Genomic DNA, 27,508 nt, shown 5'->3' with positions numbered 1-27,508 from the left:
GTCATAATGCACAAAACCAAACACAGCATTTCAACACAAACACTTCATACTAACCGTGAGCAATTGGTCTTGTGGTTTTCCTTATTTTCCAGCAACAAGACTCGTGCAGCCGCTGAGTCAACCATGAATTTGAACATGAAATCTGTACCAGAGAATTCTACACTGTAAAATGTAATATTGTGTTTAATTAAAAATATTAAATAGGCTGAACTCAATTTTTATCAATTTGTTATTAGAACTCAATTTAAATAAGTTACCAGTACTTTTTATGCAAAAACGCTGATAAACTCAATTAATTTGAGTTGTCTTAACTTAGAAAAACTAAGTAAGCTGAAAGTTTTGCATCTCAGTGCGGAAGGATGAAAGATGTGTTTTGAAAATGCCACGTCACTACCGTCCTCCGCATTTTTTATGGAATATGTTGAGCAAACCTGGAGAAGCGTCAGCTCAAGATATTATTGTTGTCATTGCTGTGGATCTTTACCTGATACACTGACTTGGTGAGTAAATGTTTACTCTTATTCAAACTGATTTGTGGCTTCTCTTAGTTTAACACCAGGTTTAAAATCTTGCTAGCTAGTTAGTGTTAGCCTAGCGTTGCTGCTGCCGCTGGGCTCATGTTACTTAAAAATTAACACCACAGCCTTAAAACCCTTATATAATATTATTCTTGAATGAAGACATTGATCTGACACATGTAGTAATTGGCTAATTGACTTTATTGTTCCTCCATCATCTCTCTACCCTGTGTTCACTTTAACACAGGGTAGAGAGATGATGGAGGAAATGAAAAAAGGGGGGTAAGGAAAAGGTAGAAGGGAGAAAAAGAGGTGAAAAGAAGGGATAGAAAAAAGGAAAGAGACAGAGGAGAGAAACCCCCAACAATCCCCTCTGAGCAAGCACTTGGCGACAGTGGGGAGGAAAAACTGCCTTTAAGCAGAAACCTCCAGCAGAACCAGGCTCAGGAGGGGCAGTCAACTGCTGGGACTGGTTAGGGGGTGAGGGTGAAAAGAGAGAGAGAGTGGGGAGGGAGATAGGAGAGGTGTTAGGTTAGGAGAGAAAGGGAGAGGAGAGGTAAAATTAAGATGGAACAGAGGTTGAGAAAGATGAGGCTACATCAGGTGAAGAAGCAGCAGTGTCCCTCCTCCGGAACAAGCAGAAGCGTTTTTTCTTCTTTTTCAGTTGCTGTTCCACGAGTGCTTTTTTCTCTAGGATGAGGGTTCTCAATTCATTGATTGTTTCTGCATTTTGCATCTCAAGTTTCTTGCATCTTTGCTCCACTTCTTCTAATTTTGCTTGTTTTTCTTCAAGCTTTTCTTTCAGTTCTTTAGATGCTGCCTTTTGGGCCTGCATTTCAGTGTTTTTGCACTTCAAGTTGTTAGAAAGTTCTTCAAGCTCTTCTGTGTTTTTTCTCAGCATTTCAGCAATCCTACTCTGCATCTCTGAGCATTGTTTTTCTAGTTTTTCCTTTGCTACTTCCAGTCCAGTTGTTTTGTCCTTCATTTCAAAATAAAATTCTTGCAGTTTTAGATGTTTCCTCATAAAGTCCTGGGAAATAATTTTTTCTTCTTTCTGTATTTCTTCCTGTTGCGCTTTCTCTTGAAGTAACCCTTTCATTTTGTGCACTGTGTCATCAAACCTTTTTTCCAGCACTTTGTATTTTCCCTCCACGTGTTTGAGTTTGTCCTGCGTGCCTCTGTGCTTTATGTCCAATTCTTCCTTCTCATAAAGAATTTCTTTATTTCTTTCCAGCGCTTCATCGAAATTTCCTTGGAGCTTCTGATTCTTTATATTCATTTGTTGGAGGTCACACTGTAACTCCTTATTAATAGCTTCCCTGTCTTGAAGCTGCTTGGACATTTCTTTCAATTCAGCTCTTTTTTGCTTAATTTTGTTCCTCAGGAACAGAATCTGCTCTTGGACTTGTGTACTGTTGTTAGTTTGTTGGTCCTCGATGTTCTGAAGCTTGCGATCCATTTCTTTCTGTCTTTCTTGTCGTTGCTCGTTCTCATGAAGTAGCTGTTCATTTCTATGCAGTGTTTCATTAAGTTTTTGTTTGAGCTCCTGATTCACTGTGAACATTTGTTGGACTTCACAATGTAACTCCTCATTCGGAGCGTCACTGTGTTGAAGCTGCTCGGCCATTTCTTTTAATTCAGCTTTCTTTTGCTTGTTTTGGTCCATCAGGTTCATAATCCTCTCCCGGGTTTGACCAAATAAAATTCCCCAGCCCTCATTAATAATCTTTATGTCAGGCTGGCGCCACTTATTGTTAGTTTGTTGGTCCTCTGTGTTCTGAAGCTTGCCATCCATTTCTTTCTGTCTTTCTTGTAGTTGCTCATTCTTGTGAAGTAACTGTTCATTTTTTACCAGTGTTTCATCATGCCGTTTTTGGAGCACTCTGTATTTTTCCACCATGCCTTTGAGTTTGTGTTCCATGTCTCTTAGCTTTATGTTCAATTCTTCCTTCTCAAAAAGAATTTCTTCATTTTCTTCCAGCACTTGATTAAGCCTTTGTTGGAGCTCCTGATTATTTTTGTCCATTTGTCTACAGGGAGGAGAGTTAGTGTGAACTTTTGGTCTTTTCTGGTGAGACATGTCGTGGTCTGTAAACAGTGACTCTGAAAACAATCCAAATGTTTCAAAATACTTCTCTGGTGAACCTTTGAAAGCTGTGAAAACAACTTCTGCTAATACAATTGCTGCAAAAATACTGACTAAAAGCTGTTGCCTTTCTACCCTATTTAAGGAAAATTTTCAAAGGACATTCCAGCACATCAAAGCAGCAAAGGTGATGTCACAAAGGTCCATATGATATCATCATTCCATAAGCCAATATTGTTGTCACATGACATTTTTGAATGGGGATTTTTTTTTTGCTTGGACAAATTATCAGTAAAGTTTCAATCACATACAACAGAAAATAAATAAATAATTACAACAAAATAAAATGATACGAACAAGACAAAAACGGGTCTTTTGTAAATATAATAATAAATGTGAATTCACTGTGTAAATATTCCTTATTAGTAGCGTCCTCCTGAAATGTGCCAACAACATTGAGAGTAACATCCTCCTCTCTGCCCCTTAATGCTCTCTCGTCGCTATGGGACCGCTGTGGGCAGCTGGCTGAACAGGACACGTAGAGCTGTGATATTGATGCAGTTTAGCACTTTTTCTTCTCAGGCCTCAAATGGCTATTCAACACTTTCATATTTAATTTAAATATAGCTCGTAATGATGTTACCGCCGTGAAAAGCAGTTATAGTAGCAGCCGATTTAAATCAGCATTTGTTTGTCTTTTGTTAAGCTGGTCAAGGCCGAAATAAAGCGTGGACAGTCATTTTCTATAGAATATTGAAAGATAACAGACTTATGTTCACAATTACAGAGGTCCCTCGCTATAACGCGGTTCACCTTTTGCAGCCTCGCTGTTTCGCGCATGTTTTTAGTGCAATTTTGCATGTTTGTTTTTTTTTAAGCGCAGTGTGTTCTGCCTCCTGATCAGCTGTAGAGCATTGTCGATCTCCTCCGTGCGGTCTCTCCTGTACAGTACAGAATCGCTACATCAATCGCTAGCAGTGTGACTTTGGGTCAGGTGTAACTCTGTGTCCAACAGCTAAAACTTGGACCTGTTGGTCATACTGCAGGGCATACATGAAATACTGTAATACGTTATTTGTTGTTATTCACCTGAGTCGTAGTTGCCCAGGTAAGGTCCAGATTACTTATATAATGTTCTGGTATATTAACCTTTGAACACAGCATGTACTTTCCTTTTCCTGTGACTTTTACTTTCACCAATCACGAGGGTCATAAGATTGAGCCCTGAGGTACATTTAACACAGCTCACATAAGATTAGTCTTACATCATCCTAATCTAGTTATGAAAAGAACAACAACCACCCTGTTAGTAGTTACACCTAAGCTGGATTTACTAAAAGAAAAGTGTCAGCGTTTTTAGAAACTAAAAATCTACTCAAGTTTAAAGGTAAACACGTTTATTTCCTGTTTATTTTATTAGAATAATAAAATAGTATCATTAACAGCTGTCAAATATTAGGCGGATCTTTAATGTAAATTAACCACAATATAAGAGTGCTCATACATTTAACCATAAAAAAAAAAAAAACACTGCAAAGGACAAATGTTTTTTTTTTCCTTTTTATTTATTTATTTATTTAAATCAACACCTCTTACAGACACACTTTGTCCTCTGTGGACAAACAAAGTCCTGTCACAACTTAATGTGTCTCTTATATGTCCACAAATCTAAAATATCCAAATGTAAAGTGCTTTGATTCTGGAAATGTTTTTGGTCCTGCAGTCGGCTCCACCTGGTGGTTAGTTGAAGTTATGACAATTTTAAAAAATTGCTAGAAGAGTTTGAAACCTGTTACAGCAAGCATAAAAACACAGTAAATAAATGCTTAATATTTGATTATTTACAAAAGAATAACAAGAAAATTCTTCACACTTTGATCAAATCTTTTTACAAACATTTTTTGTAAAAAGTTACATGTTGTGTTAAAAATGTAACTATAATCTTGTATTGACTTAAAGCCCATAGTTTCATATGAGGAAACCAGAGCTATATAAACACATAAAATAAAACATGAAATGTTTTGCTGAATCAAAGTCTTGGCAGAATCACAACTCCTATAAAGGAAGGCTGCTTGAATATCCAGAATAAACTTCCAGGAATCCACTTAGAAACCAGAGAAACAGACACATCAGAGGTCCTCTGAGAATCTGTCTACTTTAACTTTCCTTCAGTGTCTCAGCGATTAGTGATGTTTAATCTGCACATCCATTATTCCATGTTCTTAGCTTTGCTCTGCAAAGCACCACAGGAGCAGTTTGTTCCAAAACAGACCAAAAGTACGACAATCTATCACCATCGTTACTAATCTTTCCTTTACTTTAAGACGATGCAGATGAATGTTCAAACTCCTTACCTCCTTCAACATTTCAGCTTTAATAGCTGGTGACAATTTTACCTTTTACCCTCTAAACCAAACCTTTTTTTCCTCCTCACGATGCTTCCACCAGGTGGAAGCCTCCGTTCTCCTCCCTCATCTTCTCCCTTTTCTGGGCTTGAACCAAACTGTAGACCACAGCTCCCAGTGTGTTCCTATTGAGGCTGAAGCCCCGCCCCCCGCCACGCTCTATGAAGCTGGATCGTTCCTCCCGACTGCTCACGAAGTACGTTCGAACCTGAAGGGAAAACACTTTGATCAGAGGTGCATACAGTTTATGTAACTAATACATTAAACAAGATATTTTTCTTATCTGAAATATTTTTCTCATGTTTATGAAAAGTTCTGTTTATATTTCTGGGGTAAAAATATATAAAAATGATCTCTTTGTGTTAGGCAAATTTTACAAAAATGTATGACACACTTTTCCTGCACAATTGTGTCATACACTTTCTCATAATTTTGACTTCTTTTGATTTGTATATGAAAAAACTCTTAAATTTTTGTCATACTCTTGATATATATTTTTTTGTTTAAATATAAAACCTCCAAGTTAAAATGCAGTTTTTTATGGCTATGTTAAATGTAACTATTTTCAAACTCATTTGTTCATACCTGCACATAGATCTCATAGCTTAGATCTTTTGGTCATGTGTGTGGTCACATGATGATGATGGCTCACCTTTCCATGGCGTTCACTAATCCCTTTGAGATAAACGTCCCCTCTGAGCTGCCTCAGAAAGCCTCGTTCAACCAGAATAGAGCTGGTGAGTTCTGAGACCTAAACACAAAGGACGACATTTAAAAACCTGTTGAAGTGATGATCTCATGTTTCTACAAACAGGTGAGCTCACCTGTATCCGCCCGCTCACACCGGTGCTCTCCATCCTGCTCGCCATGTTCACCGTCGTCCCCCAGATGTCGTACTGAGGTTTGGTGGCTCCAATCACACCTGCTATCACCGGACCGTGAGCCACACCTGGAAGTGATGTCAGAGGTCAAAGGTGAGTGTTTAATGAAATACACAATAATAAGAAGGGAAAAAGAAACACTTTGTATTTTTTTTTATTTTTTGCTAAAGCTTTTAAAAATGTAATAATAATAATGAAAATAATAATACTACATTAAACTTTGTTTAAAATTTCTTTTCAAGACATGTTTGTAATTTAAATATATTTTGAAAACATATATTTTAAAAAGTTCATTATTCAAAAACATATTAAAATATTCGTAGTTACTGTTTAGCAATGATTAATTTAAAAAATATATAAAGAAGAATGATTTTTAAAGAATCAATTTTAAAGTATTTTACAGAATGATTTTTCATATATAAAATAAAAAGAAGTAAATACATTTTTGAAATTTTAAATTTGTGAAGTTTTTATGATTCCCATTCTTGATGAAAATCTTTCACCTTTACACCTAAAATACTGGTTTAACTGTTTGTTTAAAACTTTCAAATTTTCCCTCTAAACTCTTTCTAACTCATGAAAATGTAAAGATTTTTATTTTTTTCTTTGAATACCAAAGTGGTATTTATGTGTGTGTTTGTGTGTGTGTGTGTGTGTGTGTGGTACTTACCAACACGGAGCTGGAAGCTGTTTCCTGTCTGTGTGTTGATGTGTTTTAGAGTTTCCTGCATGGCAAGAGCAAACAGGACCAACTCGCTCAGGTGATTCCAGCCATCCTCACAATCCTGAACACACACATGCACGTCTGAATGAAGTGTGTATGGACATCAGAGCCTTGGACAAGAGGCTCAGAGGGAGCATTTAAGTGTTGTGATGTAACAGCAGGACTCACCTGCCTGTCAGGTGAGAGGCCTGAAGCTGCCATGTAGCAGCTGCCAGTGGTTTTGATCTTCTCCACCTGCTGAAAGTAGCATTCATCCAGCAGCTACCAACACACAAACACAAAGGTAAAAAATACTACATTTAATAAAGTTTACAAAACATATCTCGTTTGTGTGTGTGTGTGTGTGTGTGTGTGAGAGTGTGATTTATGACCTCATCAAAGTCGCTGATGATGTGGTTAAGGAGGCGGAGACACTCAACATGCTGATGAAGGACCTCCTTTTCCTCGTAGAAGTCGGAGAATCCAGGCAGAGAGGCAAACAGCACGCCCACTCGCTCATACGACTGTGAGTACAACTCCTGATGACACACACACACACACACACACACACACACACTTTAATGCTATGTTAATATGACTCATACTAATAGAATAAGTAAATATTGATTATTGATCAGGCCTACTGGTCATGAGGCCTGAGGGCATATGATGATGTCACACCTTGCATTTAAAGATGAGAAACAATTCTACAAAAACTTGAAAAAGCCACAAAAGACTCAAAAAATGTGCAAATGGGCACAAAATATTGTCTAAACCACTTCCAATTCTTTCAAGGTCTCAGCTGTTCTATACAGTCATTTTTGTATATTTTTAATATTATGGTTGTAATTTTTTTCATTCTCGAGATCTTTTTTGTACAGTTAGATTAGTGAGTGTTGTCTATGTTAATATATCCAAAAATTCATCCAATGATCATTGAGGGTTATGTGAATTTAGACCACCAGATACTGCAATAATAATGTTCAAAATTAAAGTAGGGAATTTTTTAACTTCTTCTCCTCTGTACTCAATTTAACTGTCATTAAACTCAATTTCAAAGATCCTGGATATAACTATGAAACTTATTTAACACTATTCTGCACAGTCACCCCTGTGCAGAATAGGGTTTTTTTTTCTTATTTTAATTTTTAGAAATCACCTGGTTAAATTTTTATCAAGGCTGAAATATTGGAGGAGTGGCCTCTTTGGATGGCAGGTTGATGATGACATAGGAGGTTATACATCTGAGCTAATTGGAAAACTTAAACTCTGACCTCTGGACAGTTTGAACTGATTTGTATAATTTGGTAATATACAGAATCACATCATGAGTATACAGTGATATTTTCCCTTCTTTTTGGACCTTTTTTCAGAACACTTTAATACAATTATCTGACCAATAATATGTCTGCTGCGTGGTTACTTGCACTCATAAATCACTCAAGAAGTCTGTGCTTCTGTTTTGCTGAAGGAAGTCTAGGATTTTATTTACACGCTGATTAACAGTTATCTGTCTGTGTAATGGTCCCATACAGTCATGTGATGCTCCCATGGCGACAGCATGATAATGAAATTAGCTTTGATTAACTGATAACTTAGTTATCCTCTCTCATAAAGATATGGTCACTTCTGACTAGAAAAAACTAAATGACAGTGACCAGAATGTTAATACTGAAGCTCCAAAACTCAATAGGAAATCAAGTTGGCTGCTATGTGAAAGGCATCAGGTACCTCATCATTACGGTCTCTCTCCAAGAAGTGCTGGGCGACATGTGCGGGCAGGATATTGAGCAGCAGACACTCATTGTGCTCCCGCTGCTCCTTCATGTCCTCCACCTCCTTCTTTGCCTGAAGGCCCCAGAGGAAGTCCAGCCGTGCTGTTGCCTCCAGCTACCAGTGAAGAAATAGAAACGGGAAGTGGTGGATATTAGCATACTGAATTCATATCAGGGTTATCATTGTTTATTTGTCAGCAATAAAAGCTGGTAGCCTGTTTAACAGAATCCACCTGTCTGCTGTTGAAGAGGACAACCACCACAAACATCACCATAAGAACAACACAGACTCCATTCCTGCACAAGTGATGAGACCTGACAACAACAGAGGAGACCACATTTTATTTTCCACACCTTTAAACAAAAACACAGGAACATGACCTGAATGGAACTTGTACCTGTAATTCTCGATTATGTAGGTGTAGACGGCAGCAAACAGCAGTAGAACGGCCAGCTGCAACACGCAGCTCAGTCTGAGGAACACGGCACAGGTAACCATAGCAACCACGCCACTTAGAACCATGTACTGTACACAGAAGCCCAGTGATAATTTTAAAAATGGTTACTGACTAATCAAAACAATGTCATTATGGTTTTGAGCTCATGTGATGTTTGAGTGTTCACCTCTGGATATGTGCAAATGTTGATGTCGGTCCAAGCCGAGGGAGGCGGAGCCAGCAGGGAGTCCCTGCTGCTGATGTCAGTTTCTGATGAATCACACCACAGCTAGTGGAAGCAAGCAAGAAGGTTTATAACAAGTTATTTTGTACTAAATTGTATTTCAGTGAGTTTTTGAATGCTACTGGTTATTTTACCAACAGCTTTTTGGCGGCTTGAAGAACATTTTAAAAATGTTCAACATAGAAGCTTGGTTGTCAGTATATGGGAAACCGTAATAGACAATAAGATGTGCACGTTATTGCAGGTGAATCATTACTTTTTGGCATAAAATACCAAGAAGCTAAGCTAAAGAACTTGTGGTTTTTATGCTGATGATGCCGTCTTGTATATATGAGCAATGAAAAAAATGGAGGTAACTATTTGAAATGCTTTAAACAAATGTTCCCATTGCTAGTAAAAGAGAATTTTAATTTCACATTATGTTGCTTTTAGCACTGTTGCGGTGCAACTAAAGAATATGTAAATACATATTTTTAGTTTTTGTCAAAACAACAATCATGTCAAGCCAGAAAACTTGAAAGTGATGGTAATTTCACATTTCTTTTACAGAGAACAACAGAACAACATTTTGAGAAACTTTAGAAATTCAAGGTGATTACAATCAGGATAGTCTTTTATACCTATGGAGAATCATCATCAAATAGTAATCCTCACACTGTGTTGTGTCAACATTGCTTCTTAAAATGTAAAACAATATTTTTGGAAAATTAAATTTCCCAAAAATTGCTTCATTGTTTTCATTTCCTTCCAACATTCACAGCAGCAACTGTTACTGTAACATATATTTTAATATGTTAACGTGTTTTGTTTTCCCATCTTTTCTTCTGATGGTGGGCATTTCTGACCTATAACATTTCTTAGTTGTTGCTTTGATAAAAACAACATCAGACTTACAATGTCTGCAGAGGCAATTCCAAAGTTGACAGTGATGGCAGTAAGTGTTAGCAGTGTGCGGGCACTCTTGTTTTCATGAACCCAACAGCAGATTGACTGGAGGGGAGCAGGACAATGCTTAAATTCCTCCCCCAGAGTCAGCAGCAGGAGCAGAAAGTAAATGCTGCCACTGACCACAAACTGTGCGACCATTGGACACAATCTGTAAGGAACAAAAAGTTACTAAACACACACATGTCAGCTGTTATAGAGGTTCCAGTCAGCATGAACAAGATGTTTCCTCTCCTTGATTACATTTTTGCAAGTACCTGGTTCTATGCAGATTATGTGAGGGGTGTTTAAAAAATATCTACTGTTTTTGCACTGTTACATTTTGGTGCTGAAAAGATCACAGAGGTTTATATATTCAACACTGATTTAATTACAGCTGCTCATTAACACAAACATCCAATCACATGGCAGCAACTTGATGCATTTTGGCATGTAGACATGATCAAGATAAAGGTCAGAATGGGAAAAGGTGATTTCAGTGACTTTGAACATGGTACAATAGAAAGTAACACTACTTGAAATATGATCAGGACCAATAACAGTGACTTCAGTTTTATCTGAAAATAGATATAAGCTAAAAAAAATTACAGGTCCAAGGACTGCACCCTGTGGGATCCCACATGTAAACATAATACAGATTCCATTGTTTTGTTTTTTACATTTACAACATGTTAAGCTTATGTTTGTCCAGTTGTTGGATAACTGGACAAACATCATTTACATTTATTTACATCATTGAATAAAAGGAAAATCTATACCTTGGGGCTGGGATTAGCATCTGGACTGTCATTAGAAGCAGCAGCAGAATGAAGGAGCAAACCATGTTAGATTTGAAGAGTTCGTCTCTCATCTGGGAATACTGAGAGACAAACATTTTATTAAACACTGTTTTCAAACGGCCAGTTTCACCTTAAAAACAACAACAACAAAAAATGTCACGTGTTACCTTTCCCTCCACGTGGGAGTCCTTAAACACCTGAGTAAAGGTGGTGATGTGCTCCTTCCTCATTCGCTCACTGCTGCGCACCTCCATGGCCTGGCGAATCCTCTTGTTCACCTCCCGTGTTCCTGAGCGCTGAGCTGCGATATGATTGGGCAGCTGGGTCAGTGAACCATTGGTAAAAGTAGCAAGGATCTGTGAACCAACAAAGAACACAACAAAAGGTCAAAGGTTATTGAAATTCAATCAGAAAAGTACTAATGGACTTTGAATCTGTCTCCTGCACTCACAAAATTCTTTCCTAGGATGTCCCCAAATGGCAGCTCAGCACTCCACGTTGTTATCTCATCATAACTGGGGCGCCTTGCTTTAGGCGGCTCCACATCTTCCTTCGATGCCGGACGGACCAGGTATGTGTCGATGTTGTGTTTCCGTAGAAACTCGCTACGCTCCTGGCCATGTCCCGCCTCCGTCTCATAGATCCCACCTAGACAGTCCAGAGTGGCCTGTGAGATGTGAACCTGTCTGAAAGGAGATGAAAATGTACAACTGAGTAACATGAACACATAACAAAATATTCTGTATTTTAATCATTAAGATTACCTTTGTAGGATGACACCTATGGCAAACTACGGTTTGACAATTAAGTAATAAGGATTTATTATGTATTAATTTGTCTTACCCAGGCACTCCTGCAGCCTCCAAACTGTTGGCGACGTCCACGTCCCAGCTCCAGATGTCAAACTGCCACTTCTGAAGACCCAAAATACCACAAAGGACAGAGCCAGAGTGTACGCCAATTCGCATGTCCACCTCCTGCTGCAGCTCCCGACGAACGTAACTAAAATGAAATACACCGATGAAGTTTTGTGGAAACAGCTGGTGGGATGTGTTAGCCATATGTAGATGACTGGTACCGTATAGTGTTGATCATACTGAGGCCCATCTCCACACAGCAGCGGGCATGTCCTCTCTGAGGCTCTGGGACTCCTGATACGCAGTAATAACAGTCACCCAGAATCTTAATGCGCAAACACTGGTGCTCCTGTACACAAACACAGGGGGGGAAAAGAAAAACTGTTGCCTTGTACAATTAAACAACAATAAATAAATAAGTAAATAAACTGCAAATAAAGATTAAATTCAAATGAAAAAACTTTATACAAAACTGAACAAAAGAACCCCTAGTAGAATAACAAATATTTAACTCACAAAAAGCCACCAAACCAATCCTTCAACTAGTATAAACAAATAAAAGAGGAGCTGATGCGGTTGACAAGGTGATCTGACCTCAGCCAGCCTGTCGAAGTGACCAAAGAGTTCATTGAGGGTTTTAACGAGATCCTGAGCCGAAAGAATCAACGAGAGCGATGTGAAGCCGATGATGTCTGCAAACAGGATGCTGTGGAGAGGCAAAATTCTCATCATGAGAATATCATTTTAATCCCACTGAAACCAATGTAAAACCACTACTGCAATACATTTTTGGCTAAATTACCTTTACGTATTCTTTATTCATCCTCTACATTTTTAACGCTACAATCTGTAATGAAATCATCTAAATAATTTATAAAACCACTAACAATACCTGTTTAGTCTTATTTTACATTAGATGAAAATTAAAAACTTCTTTAAAAAATTATGCCTTTGCATTATTACTGGTGTTGTTGCAGAACGGGGTTAAAAATGACACCTGCTGGCTGTTCAAGCGTTAATTAATTTTTGGGGCATTTTTGTTCTTTTTTGAAATGTAGACAGAAAGATGGGACAGTGGAGGAAGATACTCAACAAAGGTCCATGAGTTGGACTGTGTTATAGCTGTGTAGTATGTGGTTGGCTTCACCACTAGTAAGCTAAACTAGTGCCTAAAGTTAGAGGTTTTGGATCCAAAACTCTGTGGTTAAAGTTTAACTGCTCATTTGACTGTTATAACTAGTCTATTACAGTCGATACAGTAACTATAGTAGAGTTGTTAGTCTGTGACTTGCTGAAGCTCCTCGAAATTCAATTATTGGTTCTTCATTCTTTAAAAACTACATTTATAGCATGTGTGTCAAGCTGATGGCTCTTCATTTGTGGGATGTGGGTTTGATTACCTGACATCCTTGTAATGGTGAATGTAGATCTTGTGCAGCTGCTGAGGCAGCATATAATCTTCCATGACGGCCATGTCACCAATCATCTCCAGAACCAGAAATCGTGGCAGGATTGACATCACCAGGCGTTCCTGACAGCACAAAGACGCACGCATCATTAGCTTTGGGATATATGAGGTCCAGACATATCCCAAATACTTTGTTTCACATGACTTGCTACCTAGCTGTTTCTTAGTTAAACATCTTGTTAAGTTGGTCAGAAAAATTATGATTTGACTTTATGCTGATAACTGAGATCATGAATGAATAGATAAATAGGTTTACTACATTTACAAATGATCCCAATACTTCTTCCACTTCAATAGGGAGACAAAAAATTAGAGAACCCTTAAATATAATCCTCACTTGTCTGTTGTTCTCCCTCTCTAGTCTGACTCGTCCTTCGATACAGCGCCTGGTCTCCAGGAAAGACTGTCTCTGAGTCCGATCAGACAGGTAGTGAATGAACAGACCCGCAGTGTTCATAGCCAGATACAGCAGAGCCTTGGACAACACCTGCACATGTACAACCAAACAGTTTAACGCCTGCACAACGACAGAAAGCAACCAAGAAAAATTGAGGAATTTTGTTACCTTTCTGATGAAGCTGTGGTCATTATAGTGACAGCAGAAATCCACCAGGAGGTGCAGAGTGGAGGTGGTTGCCCCCGCAGTGATGGACCAGAGGAGCGGGAGGGGCAGGAGGGTGTAAGTGGAGAAAAGCGTGAAGAAGACATACCAAGAGTGATCGCTCTCCGCCCAACTGAAAACACTCACCAGTACTTGGAAGGTCTGAGACAGCCAGCTGACCACTGACAGATACCTTAAAGGAAGAACAAGTCACTGTCTTCAATGTTTAAGTGAAACATTTTCAGAATAAGTATGTTTGACTCTGGAAAACTGAAGAATTTTAGAGGTTCCTTCGGCTGAAGTTGTAGCTCTTCTTTCCTTTTCTGGAGAGAATAACAAACCTTCTTCCAAAAGAATTTATGACATCTTACAGCTTTCAATGCTGGGAATTTGTCTTAGAAAATGACTTCTGTGTTGGTAAACGCAGAGTCAAGTAGTCACATTGACTTATCCGGGTTTAAAATTAGAGCTACTGTTTAGATTCTGCTGGTAGGATGAAATGTCATCTGCATATAACTTGATATTTATCTTAAAGAATACTAAACATACCCTCTGCAGTGCAGTGCTTCTTTCCTAATAATAGACAAATAAATAAACGAATAAATTCAGATTGTTTTGCACATCAGGGTACTATAATTTCAGTGACAGATTACATTAAAAGACATAGAAACTTCATGTAGGATGTCACTAAGTTGGCACAGAGATCCTTATAAGGAGCCCTGTGGTACACCACCGTTTGCTTGTACAAAAAGCAAAGCTTTAAAGAGCAGAATAGAATCTTTGTGTTTTTAATCATGTGAATCCTTTGGAGATTGAGATTAGCTAAAAAACAAACAAACAAACAAACAAAAGAACTGCTGACTACATCCCAGTGTACCTAAGCCAATGAGGTGATGACATGACTTCCTTTCTGGTCAGAACCACCAGGCAGATTCCTATCCACAAGATTATAGACAGGCCAGTAAACCAATCACAGGCCATGCCCCACCAGCCCGTTGGCCATGTTAGCAATGAGACTAGCAGGCGGGTCAGGATGTCAACGACAACAGTGACGACCAGCGAGGTTCTTCTCTGAGCCGAGGAGAACTGCTGGTAGAGCTGCTCCAAGTCTGCAGACCTGAAGAGGTTATAAGCGTCAACATTACTTATTTTTATACCACTGTCAATAAGCAACAATAGAGTCAATAAGACACCTGAATAAATAAACCAGACAAGTAAAGATTTATGATTAAATATGTAAAAATTTCTAAGTAATATCAAAGTTTATGCTACAAAGCATATTTAAACAAAGATCATTCATTTTATGACTGTATCATAATTGTTACTATATACAAGTAATAATTGTATGGTTTTTTACAGGTTGAATGTCCCTTTGAATGTCTTTACTTGAATTTGTGCTGCAGTGTGGGGATGAAGACGCCTCGCACTGTCCACCCAGATGACACAAAGAAGTCAGCATCACTGAGTGAGTCATGTTTGGTCTGTGTTGCTGTGGTGACTGTTGGGTGAATACGAGCTGCAGAAGAACGGCGCTTCTGCCAAAATACTCCATGAGACGCTTTATTGCGAATCTGCCTAAAAAACAACACAGATTGAAGAACTTGTGTAATATTTCAAGCTTGATTTAAGGCAATAAACACAAAAATTATGTGAAAAACGTTTTCTTTTTTTTTGTTAAATGTTCTTAATTCAGTAACAAGTTATCAAGTTAACTAACTTTTTTTGTAGTTAATTAACAATCAAGAAAAAAGTAATCAGAAATTTCAAGGTTATATTTGGGGCAATTTGGAATTTAATCAGGATGAAGTTAACCTTGATACCAACGTTTATTATATTTAACGTTCAGTTAACTCAGTTTCTTTTTACCTGTTGATGTCCGCGATGTAGGCATCGGTGACTTTGATACGGTGCTTGCCTCGCTCCAGACCCCCAGCGAGCCTCAGTGTGTACAGGTTGTGCTGGTCAATGATGTTCCTGACGGCGTTCTGCCACAGCAGCTGCTTCCTGCGCAGGTTGGAGGTGGGGCTTATCCCGGTGCTAAAGGTGATGTCGCTAGTCTGCCGTGCCACCTCACAGTCACCATTTAACAGCTCGCTGCAGTCTTCACCCATGGTTACAGAGTTGTAAGGCCTGGCTCTTCTGGGAGCTGATTGGTGTCAAACAGATTTACATCAGCGATAACAGCAGCAAAAATGTTCTCTCTTTCAGTGTTGAGAAAACCTCCAGGCTCCCGTACACAGGGCTGTTTCATCATTTCTACTAACACATGAAAACAAACCAGAAATTTTTTTTGTAATGACAACTTACTAAATTTTACAGTGTGGTGGAGTTGAACCCAAACATGGGATAAAAGGAGGGATACAGTTTGGACAGGCTGGCCACTTAATAGCTTTTCAGTTTTTCAGTTTTTACACTTATCAGTCTTTTAAATGATCATTTATCATCATTTATTGGTTTTATTATATTTTTTGCAGTTACACAAAGGTCATAAACTGTTTTTTTCACAAATTTCTCACTTTAAATGTGAAACACGTGTATAGAAAAGAAACAAAACCAATCAATAAATAAAAATATTTGGAAGATAACTAAGATAAAAACCTTCAGGTTACTTGATTTTTAATTCTCAACTTGCATTTTCAATTTTTCTTTTGACTGTCAAAGGGGAGATATATCGACTTAATGTTTATTACTGAAGTGGCCGGTCTGGATTGCATTTAAATGAGTTCCTAATATTTTATACTCCACACTGTAAATGTCATGTAGATATGTAAAATGTAAATATTAACAGAAATATTTAAAAAATAAAATAAATCATTGCCAAGTTGTCATACTGGACTGCATTCAACCTCTCAGGTGTATCTAATAAAGTGGCTGCTGATTATAAATGGCTTCAGGTCTCTCTGCCAAAAACCTAAGACACCTCTCAGTGGCACAGTTGGCTGAACGCAGTCTTGGCCCAGATCAGGTCCAGGTTTCAGGGTTAATCCAATCAGGTAGCAACTCACTAACCTGACTGCTGACAGGATATTAAATCTCTATTTTCAGATGTCTGGATTGGTAAATGGAAGAAAAATTACTCGTTAACACTCTAAAATTATCGGACACTTGTTAATAAAACAACAATATTTACAGTAAGATACATTTCAGCAAGTGAAGCTTTAAATTTGGGCTTTAGATCCAGGATATCTGAGCATAGGTTAAAAAAGAAAGAAAGGAAAATTATGAGCTTTAAAATAACCTTTACTTAGTTCAAATTGCATTTGATTGCTTCCTTTTCTCATTCACCTTATAATATGTCAGATAGCTACCATGCCTTAGGTACTAAGCAACTTGCCTGCATTAACAGGTAAACCAACATTAGCCAGTATAAATTCAGTTTTAAACTGGTCCATAACAACTTTGTTATGGACATGACTTTGACCATCTTTTGATAACTACAGTTCATACCAGTCAATTGATCCGGTTTTCTGGATCAAAAATGATTTTGAGCTCTTTTTTCTGTTTAATATTAGCATCATTAATATTACCATGTTAGGGTTAGTATTACATAGCTAAATCCCATCTTTATTTGATAAGGTTAGCTAATTAATCCAAACTTCTACAGCTGATCTGGAAACGTATCTGCCATTTTCACTTTATCAGCTAATATTACAAGTATTACTAAAAAGAATGTTAGTTGGTTAGCTTTCTGTGTTAGCAAGATCCATGATACTAAATAGTGTGTGTCAAACGCAGATTCTGTTGATGTGAGGACAGACTTTATCATTTATCAGAGATGTTCCAGACTCCTCTACAAATGAAAGAAAATAGTAACATTTTACTTTAATTTAATTGATACTTTGTAGAATAACATTCTAATCACATCGCCCCTCCATTAAGCCCCGGCTATTACTTCTTGACCAATGAAATTTCAGCACTTTGAATTAAAAAAGCCAATCTACAATCAATCTAAATCAAGTTGAAAATATACATTCATCAGACAACTTCAACACAAGAAACAGATATGTGAGGGGCAAAGAGGAAACTAATATAGTTTTAACTTATTCTGTCAGTATTTGACCTTTTACTGGAGTTTTTTAAAACTCTGAAGCAACTCCTAAGCTGTTGGAAACAGCCAAAACTGTATTTTATTTTTCTACAATCTATTAATATTATTTAATTTTATTATTTATATTCATTTATTTTTGTTTGAATAGAAATTGATGTAACTCTGCAGTTTAAGGCTGGTGTTTGAAGGTCTGAAAGCAGATTGTGAGGTTAATTTGTCTGCCTTTGCCTTTTGATTGATTATTTTTCATCAGAGTAAACCATTACAAACCAAAGTTTAGGGAGAAATAATGGAGTTTAACATAGGAGTGTCCTTCAGAAAGCAAAAACTGCTTAAGTGCTTCATAGTCAGGAACATACAGAGGATTACTTGATATGAGACTCAATTCAGTTTCAGTTCAATTTTATTTATACAGCACCAAATCACAACACCAGATGCCTAAAGGTGCTTTATATTGTATGGTAAAGACCCTACAGTAATACAAAGAACATGGAGAAAACCCCAACAATCATATGACCCCCTGTGATCAACAAGAGTTGGCAGCATATACAACATGAATTCACCTCAATTAAACTGTGTGGAAAGTGTGAAGTTTGAGTGTTTGTGTTGTACCTACTTGTTGCTTTGATCCTGTCCAGATAAAGGTTTAACACCAGTTTGATCCTTCAAACACTCTTCCTGCTTTCTTTGGTTTCTCTCACATTTCAAATTCACAGTTTTTCCTTTTCAGTCCAGTTTATTTTGTCTTCATTTCACTTTTGCTCCTCAGCCTCAAAGTTTCTTCTTTAAAACATGCTTCATGTTTGTCGTCTCTTGTCAAACATCTCCATCATGTTTCTCTCTGATGTTGAGTTTATGCTTTCATAAAAGCAGTACTTTCTCTGACAGGAAAACTGCAAAATTACAACGACGACGAGTCATTAGTTAACCTCAGCGGAACAAAATGAACCCAGTGAGGTAGTGAAGGTCACCATGGCTGTTTCTGGTCATTCCTGCAGCTTTAACAATGTCCCAAAAATCAGAAAAATGAGGATAAAAAGAACCAGAAGCGACAAACAGAGCAGAGCGAGGCCGAGTGAGGAGATGAGGATTTGAGTAATGAGCTGATGTGAAGCAGCAGATGTCTGACTGAGCATGTTAATCCCAAAAGGAATCCCTGAAACAAAGACAAATGGCCCTTCATTAATCAGACAGATTAACTGTGTGTGGGGAGGTTCAGGTGCCTGATGGGATTGGCAGACCTCCAACCAGGTCAGTTTGAATCACCATGGTTCAGTTCAGGATAGAAACAACTGAAACTCAAGAGAAAACTTCATAAGGTCACCTCAGTTTGTTCAGACAAACTAAATAGTGAACAAGACAAAACATTAATGACAAAGTTGATGTTTTCCTATCAGTCAACACCATAGTTGAAAGTTTGATGGTCTGTTAGTACAATTAACCACACAGAGCCACACTGTAGGTCAGATAATTGCATTTAAAATGCTCTAAAATGTTTCAACAGCACAAACACAGACCAGAGATCCAGCTCAGTGAATCCAATAAACCGACAGGCTGACAGCTTGCAACTACAGCCACCTATATCACCATTAACCTGTCAGTCAAAGAGGCCACACCCCTAACAATGCAAACTTATCAATGGAGAATTTAGCTACACAAACTAAATGTGTTTTTGTGTCTCAGGCTGCAAACTTGTTCATTTCTGCTGAAGCCAGCCACTAGTGGACATTAGGGGAACTGCAGTTTTTTGGTACGTCTTCTAACACAGAACCCATCCTGTTGTGACCAACATGTAAATATAAAGCACAAAGCAACATTATATTATGTTTATATTTGCACTTAAAACAAATAGAAATAGAAGAATCAAATGGCAATGTAGCAATTCCAACTGATATTAAACCCAAACTCTGAACATAACCTGATCCTGACCAGATTATGTGCACATGTTACCATGGTGATTTAGCCAGGTAAAAAGAGAGATTTAATCTGACACAGCAAACTGACTTGAAACTCAACAGAGCACGCTAAGCCATTAACCTCACTTCATTAAACTGGGTTCAGTGAAGACAAGATGAAGTACAGACAACAAGAAGTCAGAACTGCACTAAATTCAGTCCTCTGTTTGTGGTGGTGCCTCCTGCTGGTCCTAGTTCACAACATTCTAGAGGTTTAGTGGTTATATGAGCACATGAAGGTTGACTTTGGCTGAAAAAAGTTTTGTCACTGAAAAAAACAAACAAAAAAAACTATAACTTTATTCATGTACCCACAGCTATTAGAATCAGATTAATTGACCCCTTGCAAGAAATTAGAGACAAAAGTTGTGGAGAATTATTTGTAAAAAATAAACTCAGTGATGACACAACCTTAACATATTAAAAATTATACAGAATATAAAAAAAATATCAAATAACTAAGTTACTAAAAACTAAAATAATAATAATTTGTTTTCCTCCAAAAAGTGAAATACGTTCAATTTGAAAATATTCTAAAATAGTCAAACAATTATAACAAGTTGTGTTCAGAGGTTTGAAATATAAAAAATTAAAAAGAAAAAAGTTTTATATTTATTTTTTGTATTATTTCCATGACACAATCTGAATTTCTGAATCATTCCATTATTATTATCAATTACTAATTATAAAATACTAAATTATAGTAACTTATAAATATAAACTAATACAGATGACAAAAATAAAAAACTCAAGGTATATTTCAGAATGACTGGAGGTATGGTTTAAATCAGCGGTCCCCAACCTTTTTTGCCTCACGGACCGGTTTATGCCTGACAATATTTTCACGGACCGGCCTTTAAGGTGTCACGGATGAATACAACAAAATAAAACTAGTACCGGTACCGAAAAAAAGAAGATTTATTCATAACACACGTGAAAAGACCCAGGAAAACTGAGTTAACGATAAAAACGATAACAAAATAACGCTGAAAACTGATAAAAACACTGAAAACCATACATTTCACACCTGAGCCTCAACTCTCGCGGCCCGGTACCAAACGACTCACGGACCGGTACCGGTCCGAGGCCCGGGGGTTGGGGAGCGCTGGTTTAAATTATACATCAAGGATATCCTAAAATCTTGAGATATCAAAGGAAATCCAGGACCTGGCAGCAGGTAAAACACCTCAAGATAAAAATCAGAACAGGCTGACATCAGAATTCATTTTTGTGACTTTTTATTACTTAAAAACAATCTAGCAGAACAACAATTAGTCTGTAACTGTAACATACACTCACTCCAGCATTCGCACGTCATCATGTGACTGATGACTGCACAAACTAAGGGGAAATTTGTACTTCTGTGTTAAATCTATGTCGTAGGCTCTACATAGATTCAGAGCACAAGTATAAATTAAACATCAGGCAACAGGAAGTCAATATGTTTGAGCCATGAGGTACAGAGTTCAAACTGTGCCATATCACACATTCATCAAACACATAGTCACATTATGAGTTAGCTCAGTTTGTTTGTAACATAAATCATGTGATTATAATAAACTACACAGACAGAAAATTGGTTGAAATAAAATGATTGATTGGCCAACGCTCATTAAACTCCTCTTCCACTTTCACGTTTAGTGTGATTTTTATTTTTTAACCTCATACTTTACTTTCATATTATGCACTAATATATTTTTTCTAATGTAAGTTAAATTGACTTTATACTTTTTTCATCAAAATCCTTTGTTTGCATAACAGATTTCAATTTGGGGGATTTATCTTTTTTTTAAATTAAAGAGCATTTTTAATGCGTTACAATATTTTTTTCTTTGATATCCCTTTAAGAAATTTTCATTATATAAAATGCATAAAACATTAGAGATTTTCTGTTTGAAAATAGTCTTATTTTGTAATATTTTTATATAATTTAATATTAACTTTTCTCACTACTCTCTTTTTTTTACTTTTCTCAGTTAACTGGGTTGGTTTTCAATGTTCTCACTTATACGTCATTACAAACTGAATTAGAGTTGCTTTACAATTTAGTATTCTGAAAATATTAAATATACTCACATCCACAGAGATTAATATAGTTGAGTATTAACAGGGCTGATGTAAAATGTTGATGAAAAGCCACTTTTGTAATATTTTTTAATCAAGATCAATTGACTTGAACTTTAAAGCATAACAATAAAAATCACATTAAAGCAACAAGTGGAACCTCATTCTGGATTTTTTTAAGTTAATTCCTGTGGTTACGCATACGTAAAAATATAAAACTATGATAACATATTCATGCTGCCTATGAGTTCTTTACAATATGAAACGCTTTTCAGCTTTAACAGGACATTTTGTGTGATACAAAGTCAGTAAACGGGCACAAGTCTCTCTTTTAGCTCGAACAACCAATCGTGTTCACTACCATCATGTAAACATCAACTATGACTCTCATCTCATGGAAGACGAATCACACATTAAAATGTGGTGATGAGATGGCCATGTTGAATTTTTTTAATTTGTTTTTCTTCAAGAAATATTTTGTTCATTTTTCTTAAAGTGAAAATAATTTAATAAGAAAACCAATTAAGTAATTTAGAATCTTAACAAAATGTGTAATTTCTATCAACTGCCAAAGAAATAAATCAGTTTTTCCTTTTTTAAATATATTTTTTAGGTAATAGCTTACTTAGAGTAAAAGTAACAATAAATAACATTAGGGAACCAATATTCAGTATAAGAAAACAGTTTGGCAGTTTCAGGGAAAAAAATAAATGAACTGAGGCAACAAACCAAGAAAATATAAACATGCATAAGTGATTCCATTGATTTTAAAGGAACAAGACTTAAAAATACATCTAGGGAACTATTCAATGAGTTAAAAGAATAGGTTGGCAGTTTGGAGAAAAAAGTGATATAAGGGCATGCATTAGCATTTTCACTTTTTCCACAGTAACTTCAGGGAACGCTTTCAGAGGGAACAAATATATACAAATTATAGAAATCATGGAGAAAGTCAATAAAACGAACAATGTACAAAAAACTAAAATTAATAGTTTGGGCACAAACTAAACTTTTAGGCCAATAATCAACCGGGAAAAGGGATAAATTAACTAGTTAAGGGAACAAGTTAGCTACTTGGGGTGAGTGATTTTAATGGAGGAAATTAGTAGTGTGAGAGTAGAGATATGCTTTTTTTTCAGGGAACAAATGTGAGGAGCTCCATATAAACAATTTAGGGAACAAAGCAGCAACTTAAGGAATAAATTAATTTAAATTGGGTAGCATGTGTGAGTGACCTAATTGACACTGACATGAACATAACTAATTTGAAGGAGTTTCACATAATTTCCTTAGGGATTAATAAAGTATTCTGATTTGTCCAAAACAAGTACATTAAACTAACCACATCATTACAGAGAACAACAGCCGATTGGTTCATTTTGATGGGTTTATTTCTAGTCACAAAGAAAGCAAAGCTGGTAGTTTAACTCCACCGTGTCTACAAGTTCAACCCATTTTGGTTTCAGATTCGTTTTTGATGAGGAGGACTTGGCAGGTTTTTGCTACATTAAAATTTAAAGTTCTTTTTTTTAAATATTCAGCATGCAGTTTTAGTGATTATGCCTTTAATTTGTTTTTGACAGCTTCAAGTGGACACACACAGGATAAGTACCTGTAAAAAGTAAAAATTTGAAATCATTTAATTTTGAAATGTTTTTCACAGAGTTATGAAGACAGAATAAGGTTTCCCTATTTTCCATTCTGTATCTTCTTCATTTGTGTGGCACTCATCGTCTTCCATACTCTCTCCAGTGTAGTGTTTAAAATGTCATACAAGTTAAAACTGGTTTTATGTTGGCATACCGCACTGTGGCAAGCAACATGGCACACATGACACATATGCTGAATAAATACAGAAATAAATAAATAAATAAATGAAGTTCGTCATCAGTTCGTGCCTGAGTGACAGCAGGTCCAGTTGTTTCTGTGTGTGTGTGTGTGTGTGTGTGTGTGTGTGTGTGTGTGTTATTTAATGTTCTTTAGCAGTGAGGTGCGGGCATTCACCACCGCCTTGAATGCATCTTCACTGCCGGGGGCAACACATTTGTCTGGGTGCAGCAGGACAGCCAACTTCCTGTACGCCTTGTTCACCTCCTCCCTAGAAATGAAAACATAGTAAACTGTATTAGACCACCGTAGGAAAAAAAAAATCCTTTATTGAAAAGATGGTATGTATGCTGGCGACTCACCGCGTGGCCCCGGGTTTGACTCCCAACATATCCCACGAGTCTTTGCTGTTGCGGATGCGTCGGATGGTGTCGGCCTGCTCTTTGGTGAAGCCGACGCTGACCTCCGACACCGGGCGCTTCCCGCCGTTCTCGCACATGTCAGTGATGGAGGAGAAGAACGCCTGTGGAGAACACGACACTCACTGAGACCCGTTCCATAAAAAAATGTACAGGAAGCTGCGCATGTGTGCGAGGAATACCTGAAACATCTCGTTGATGCCCTCGCCGCTCTGTGCTGATGTCTCAAAGTAATGAAAGCCTCTGGACTCCGCCCACAGGCGCCCCTCGCCCTCATCCACCACCCGCCGCTTCGTCAGGTCCACCTGTATGAACACACAGACATTTACCTCCAGCTGCAGGTGTGTTTAATTAACCTCAATGAAAGATTTCCCACTCATTTTAAACAATACATTTTACAAAACAACTACTTTTTAGTTCTCTGACTGTGCTGGAGCAGCTTAGCATGAGTCACAGTTCAAAATAATGCTTCTTTATTTCATTCGGGGCCTTAATACAGCTCCTTAGTACATCCTCTGTCTGAATCAAGCTGCTTCAGCTCCTCTCTCTTTAAGCTGCACTCGGTCTGACCTTGTTGGCGCAGACGACGAACACGATGCTGTCCATGTTGGCCTGAGAGCCCATTTCTTGTTTCATCTCGCCGAGCCAGCTGTCGAGGGCGTCGAAGCTCTCCCTCAGGCCGACGTCGTACACGAGCAGCACGCCCTGGCTGTCTTTATAGAACTCGTTACGCACCTGGTCGACACCACAGAAAAGAAACACATGTTCACAGAGCGCTGCCTGCTGGGTGGGTGCAAACATTACAAGAAGGCTTATTTTTTGCCTTTGAAAACATCTTGTTTTAAGAACAATACAATTTAAAATTTCATGACTTCAAAGATTGGTGAGATGTACATAACTGCCTATCACAGCCATTGAAATTCAGAGAAAATAAGTTAGAATTTGAAATCTTCTTATTGTATATTGGTCATTTAAAAAAAAAAAAAATTATCTAACAGGATTTTTGTCATAAAATTTCTAGACATTTTTACTTATGAATTTACCAGTTTTCTTTTCTTGTAAATTTGTGAATTCTCTCCTATTTCTCTTTCACAGCACCTTTGGTGGCGCTCTAACATGCATGTGTTTCATACATTTCTTCTGATGTGAACACCATAAATTACTCGTTTTGACTCACTTCATAGAAGAACGGGTGGCCGGCCATATCGAAGATGTTCACCTTGATTTCTCTGTCTCGAACCTGAACTCTGTTGGCAGATAAAACACGTTAGTGCTCAGTAAGACACATCATTACACACACAATGACAGGAAGCAGTCTGTGAACTCACTTGGTGACGCCATAGTCGATGCCGATGGTTGCCAGATACTTTGGAACAAACCTCTTTTCGCAGTAACGTTTGATGATGCAGCTCTGAAGAGAAAACAGTATTTAATTTAGATGAGCTCCACTGCCTTTCACACCAGACACTCCATCACACTGAGATTTATTCATTTTTTAGTGTTTTTATTTAGATAATTTGTGTTTCGATAGGTTTTAATTGGATAATCCCATTTGCAGACGTATTTCAAATAATAATCAATCTACAATTCTGAGCTATTTTGGAAAATTTGGCTTCATAAATGAGCTGTTACGCCTTTATAACAGGAACTTTTTTAGCCTTCTGCCCTTTAAAAGTACATTCATGTCAAATTTTACATTAATTCAAAACAAGGATTTCTCAGGGTTAAACTAAACGCCTGATCAATTATAACTAACTAGACCCTAATTCGGCTCACACATCAAACATCAAGCTGATAATACAGCACAATAAAATAAACGTTTTTTAAGTGTGTGCTGCTGGTTGTTGCCGTCTGCTACATGATGCTCCCAATATTAAAGGTAATAAAACAATAAATTCTTTTTATGACTAAAATCTGCGCCGAATTATAGCTAATGCAAGCAACATTGAAAATAATTCTCCCTGGGTGCTGAAATCTGTGAGAACGTGTGGTGAGATATAAATAAAATCGGTTTTAAACGGAGTGTGGCGACAGATTGAACAAAATAAACCAGAGCGCAAAACAATAAAACTGACATCCAAAACAGAAGAAAGACTACATAAAAAATCTTTCACGACCTTTATACAATTGTTTCAAATGTGATATTATAAGCCATAAACGCACAGCAGTACAGTACAGGTGGTTTATAACAAGCTCACGTAAAATGAACCAGACTCTATTTTAGGTTTGAGCTAAAATAAACAGGGGGTCTAATACCTTTCCGACCTCGGCGTTTCCGAGGCTAATCACCTTCACCCGAAGAGACTTCTTGTTGTCTCGTCTTTTCGGCGGGTTTGTTTCCATTTGGATTGTTTAATTTTTAAAGTTTTTTGGCGTTTAAAGCGACGCGACTGTGCCGGAATACAGCCGCTGTTATTATTATTGTGAGCGGAGCTAACAGGGCTAACTAGTTGTTAGCACGCTGGTTAGTATCTCTCACAGCCCTTAAACGGGATTATTTCCAGATTCATTAATCTCATCGCATCGTTTAACTTCAGCTCTGATGTTGACGTTTGCGTACACCAGACAGGCAGAGACCCTGCTGGCCTCATAGCCTTAATGCTAATCAGCTGTTTGGGACTAGCATGGAGTTAGCTGCTCACTCACTTCCGCCTGTGTTTTCAAAATAAAACTACATATAGGGAAAACTGTAGCTTTGAGGTTTTCCGTATACGTACCAAAGCAAAAAATGTGCACATAAATGCTATCTATATGATTTTAAAAACAAAAAAAACTTAAATTTACATCAAGGTCTTTTATTTTATAGTCAAAGATGTATTCAGTTTTATTTTGAAAAACGGATACCGGACAACGTAAAAACACTGAAAAGCTATTACTGTAAGTTTAAACTGTGTAATTTAACAATATGTTTATTACAAAATCAATTCATTTTATGAAAAATAAGTTGTAATTTTCAGAATTTGAAATATTTTAAGAACAATACAATTTAAAATTTCATGACTTCAAAGATTGTATTATTTTTATACATTCATGACATGAAATCCAATAAAATGTACAAAATTGATCATTTTATGTTAAAAGAATCTTCATTTGAATAATATAATTTCGGGGAAAAAAGCCTTTCAGTTGATTTCAGTTGATACAACTGATCCTGATGTCTTTACTACATACTACATAGATCTCTGTCCAAAAGAGCGCAGTCCTAGGAACAGTTAAGATACTGCGCAGGACCCTCAAGCTCCCAGGCCTCTGTTAGAGGACCTGAGCTTGGAGGATAGACCACCCGCAGGGGCGAGAGGGGAATTTATACATGTATATATAATAAAGGGCTATACTTGTACTTAATTTATACCTTAAAGTGCCCTTCATTTCTTCAGTTTTAATATGTATGTGTTTTAAAATCATCGGTAACCCATGAATTTAAACCTCACTTGTAACTTTAAGCTTATTTAAAAATAAAGGTTCTTTAACTGTTATTGTCACCAAGCCTTTTCTG

The 27,508-nt window shown here is 37.2% G+C and overlaps 2 protein-coding genes and 1 long non-coding RNA gene across 4 annotated transcripts; 1 reads left to right on the top strand and 2 right to left on the bottom strand.

The window, feature by feature from the left end:
* Window positions 1-441: 441 nt before the first annotated feature.
* On the top strand, window positions 442-9,734 carry LOC120436050. 2 transcript variants are annotated; one of them, XR_005610080.1, is made up of 9 exons: window positions 442-500; window positions 5,053-5,243; window positions 5,605-5,746; window positions 5,824-5,983; window positions 6,571-6,651; window positions 6,973-7,119; window positions 8,788-8,859; window positions 9,028-9,115; window positions 9,599-9,734. It is a non-coding gene; the product is annotated as an uncharacterized LOC120436050 (long non-coding RNA). The 2 variants fall into 2 exon arrangements; XR_005610081.1 differs by lacking the exon at window positions 9,599-9,734 and having other exon boundaries at window positions 6,610-6,651.
* Window positions 4,200-15,063, bottom strand: LOC116325033 (adenylate cyclase type 8-like). Its single transcript, XM_039606358.1, has 21 exons — window positions 14,577-15,063; window positions 13,664-13,892; window positions 13,436-13,585; window positions 13,031-13,161; window positions 12,225-12,336; window positions 11,852-11,979; window positions 11,617-11,775; window positions 11,225-11,459; window positions 10,941-11,129; window positions 10,753-10,853; window positions 9,944-10,145; window positions 8,993-9,094; window positions 8,767-8,894; window positions 8,602-8,683; window positions 8,325-8,483; window positions 6,986-7,132; window positions 6,783-6,875; window positions 6,561-6,675; window positions 5,834-5,958; window positions 5,662-5,760; window positions 4,200-5,217 (listed from the first exon to the last, which is right to left on the bottom strand). The coding sequence occupies exons 1-21, from the start codon at window positions 14,678-14,680 to the stop codon at window positions 5,035-5,037; spliced, it is 2,973 nt and encodes a 990-aa protein (XP_039462292.1). The 5' UTR covers window positions 14,681-15,063; the 3' UTR covers window positions 4,200-5,034.
* Window positions 15,064-20,923: 5,860 nt separating this feature from the next.
* On the bottom strand, window positions 20,924-26,658 carry dnajc27 (DnaJ (Hsp40) homolog, subfamily C, member 27). Its single transcript, XM_031745807.2, has 7 exons — window positions 26,269-26,658; window positions 25,341-25,423; window positions 25,190-25,259; window positions 24,583-24,747; window positions 24,195-24,317; window positions 23,956-24,116; window positions 20,924-23,864 (listed from the first exon to the last, which is right to left on the bottom strand). The coding sequence occupies exons 1-7, from the start codon at window positions 26,353-26,355 to the stop codon at window positions 23,732-23,734; spliced, it is 822 nt and encodes a 273-aa protein (XP_031601667.1). The 5' UTR covers window positions 26,356-26,658; the 3' UTR covers window positions 20,924-23,731.
* Window positions 26,659-27,508: the final 850 nt, after the last annotated feature.

The sequence above is a fragment of the Oreochromis aureus genome, linkage group 23 (genome assembly GCF_013358895.1).
Source record: "Oreochromis aureus strain Israel breed Guangdong linkage group 23, ZZ_aureus, whole genome shotgun sequence".
In the NCBI taxonomy this organism is placed as follows: domain Eukaryota; kingdom Metazoa; phylum Chordata; class Actinopteri; order Cichliformes; family Cichlidae; genus Oreochromis; species Oreochromis aureus.
Note: the sequence above shows the minus strand (reverse complement) of the source record. Positions and strands in the feature narration are given on the sequence as shown.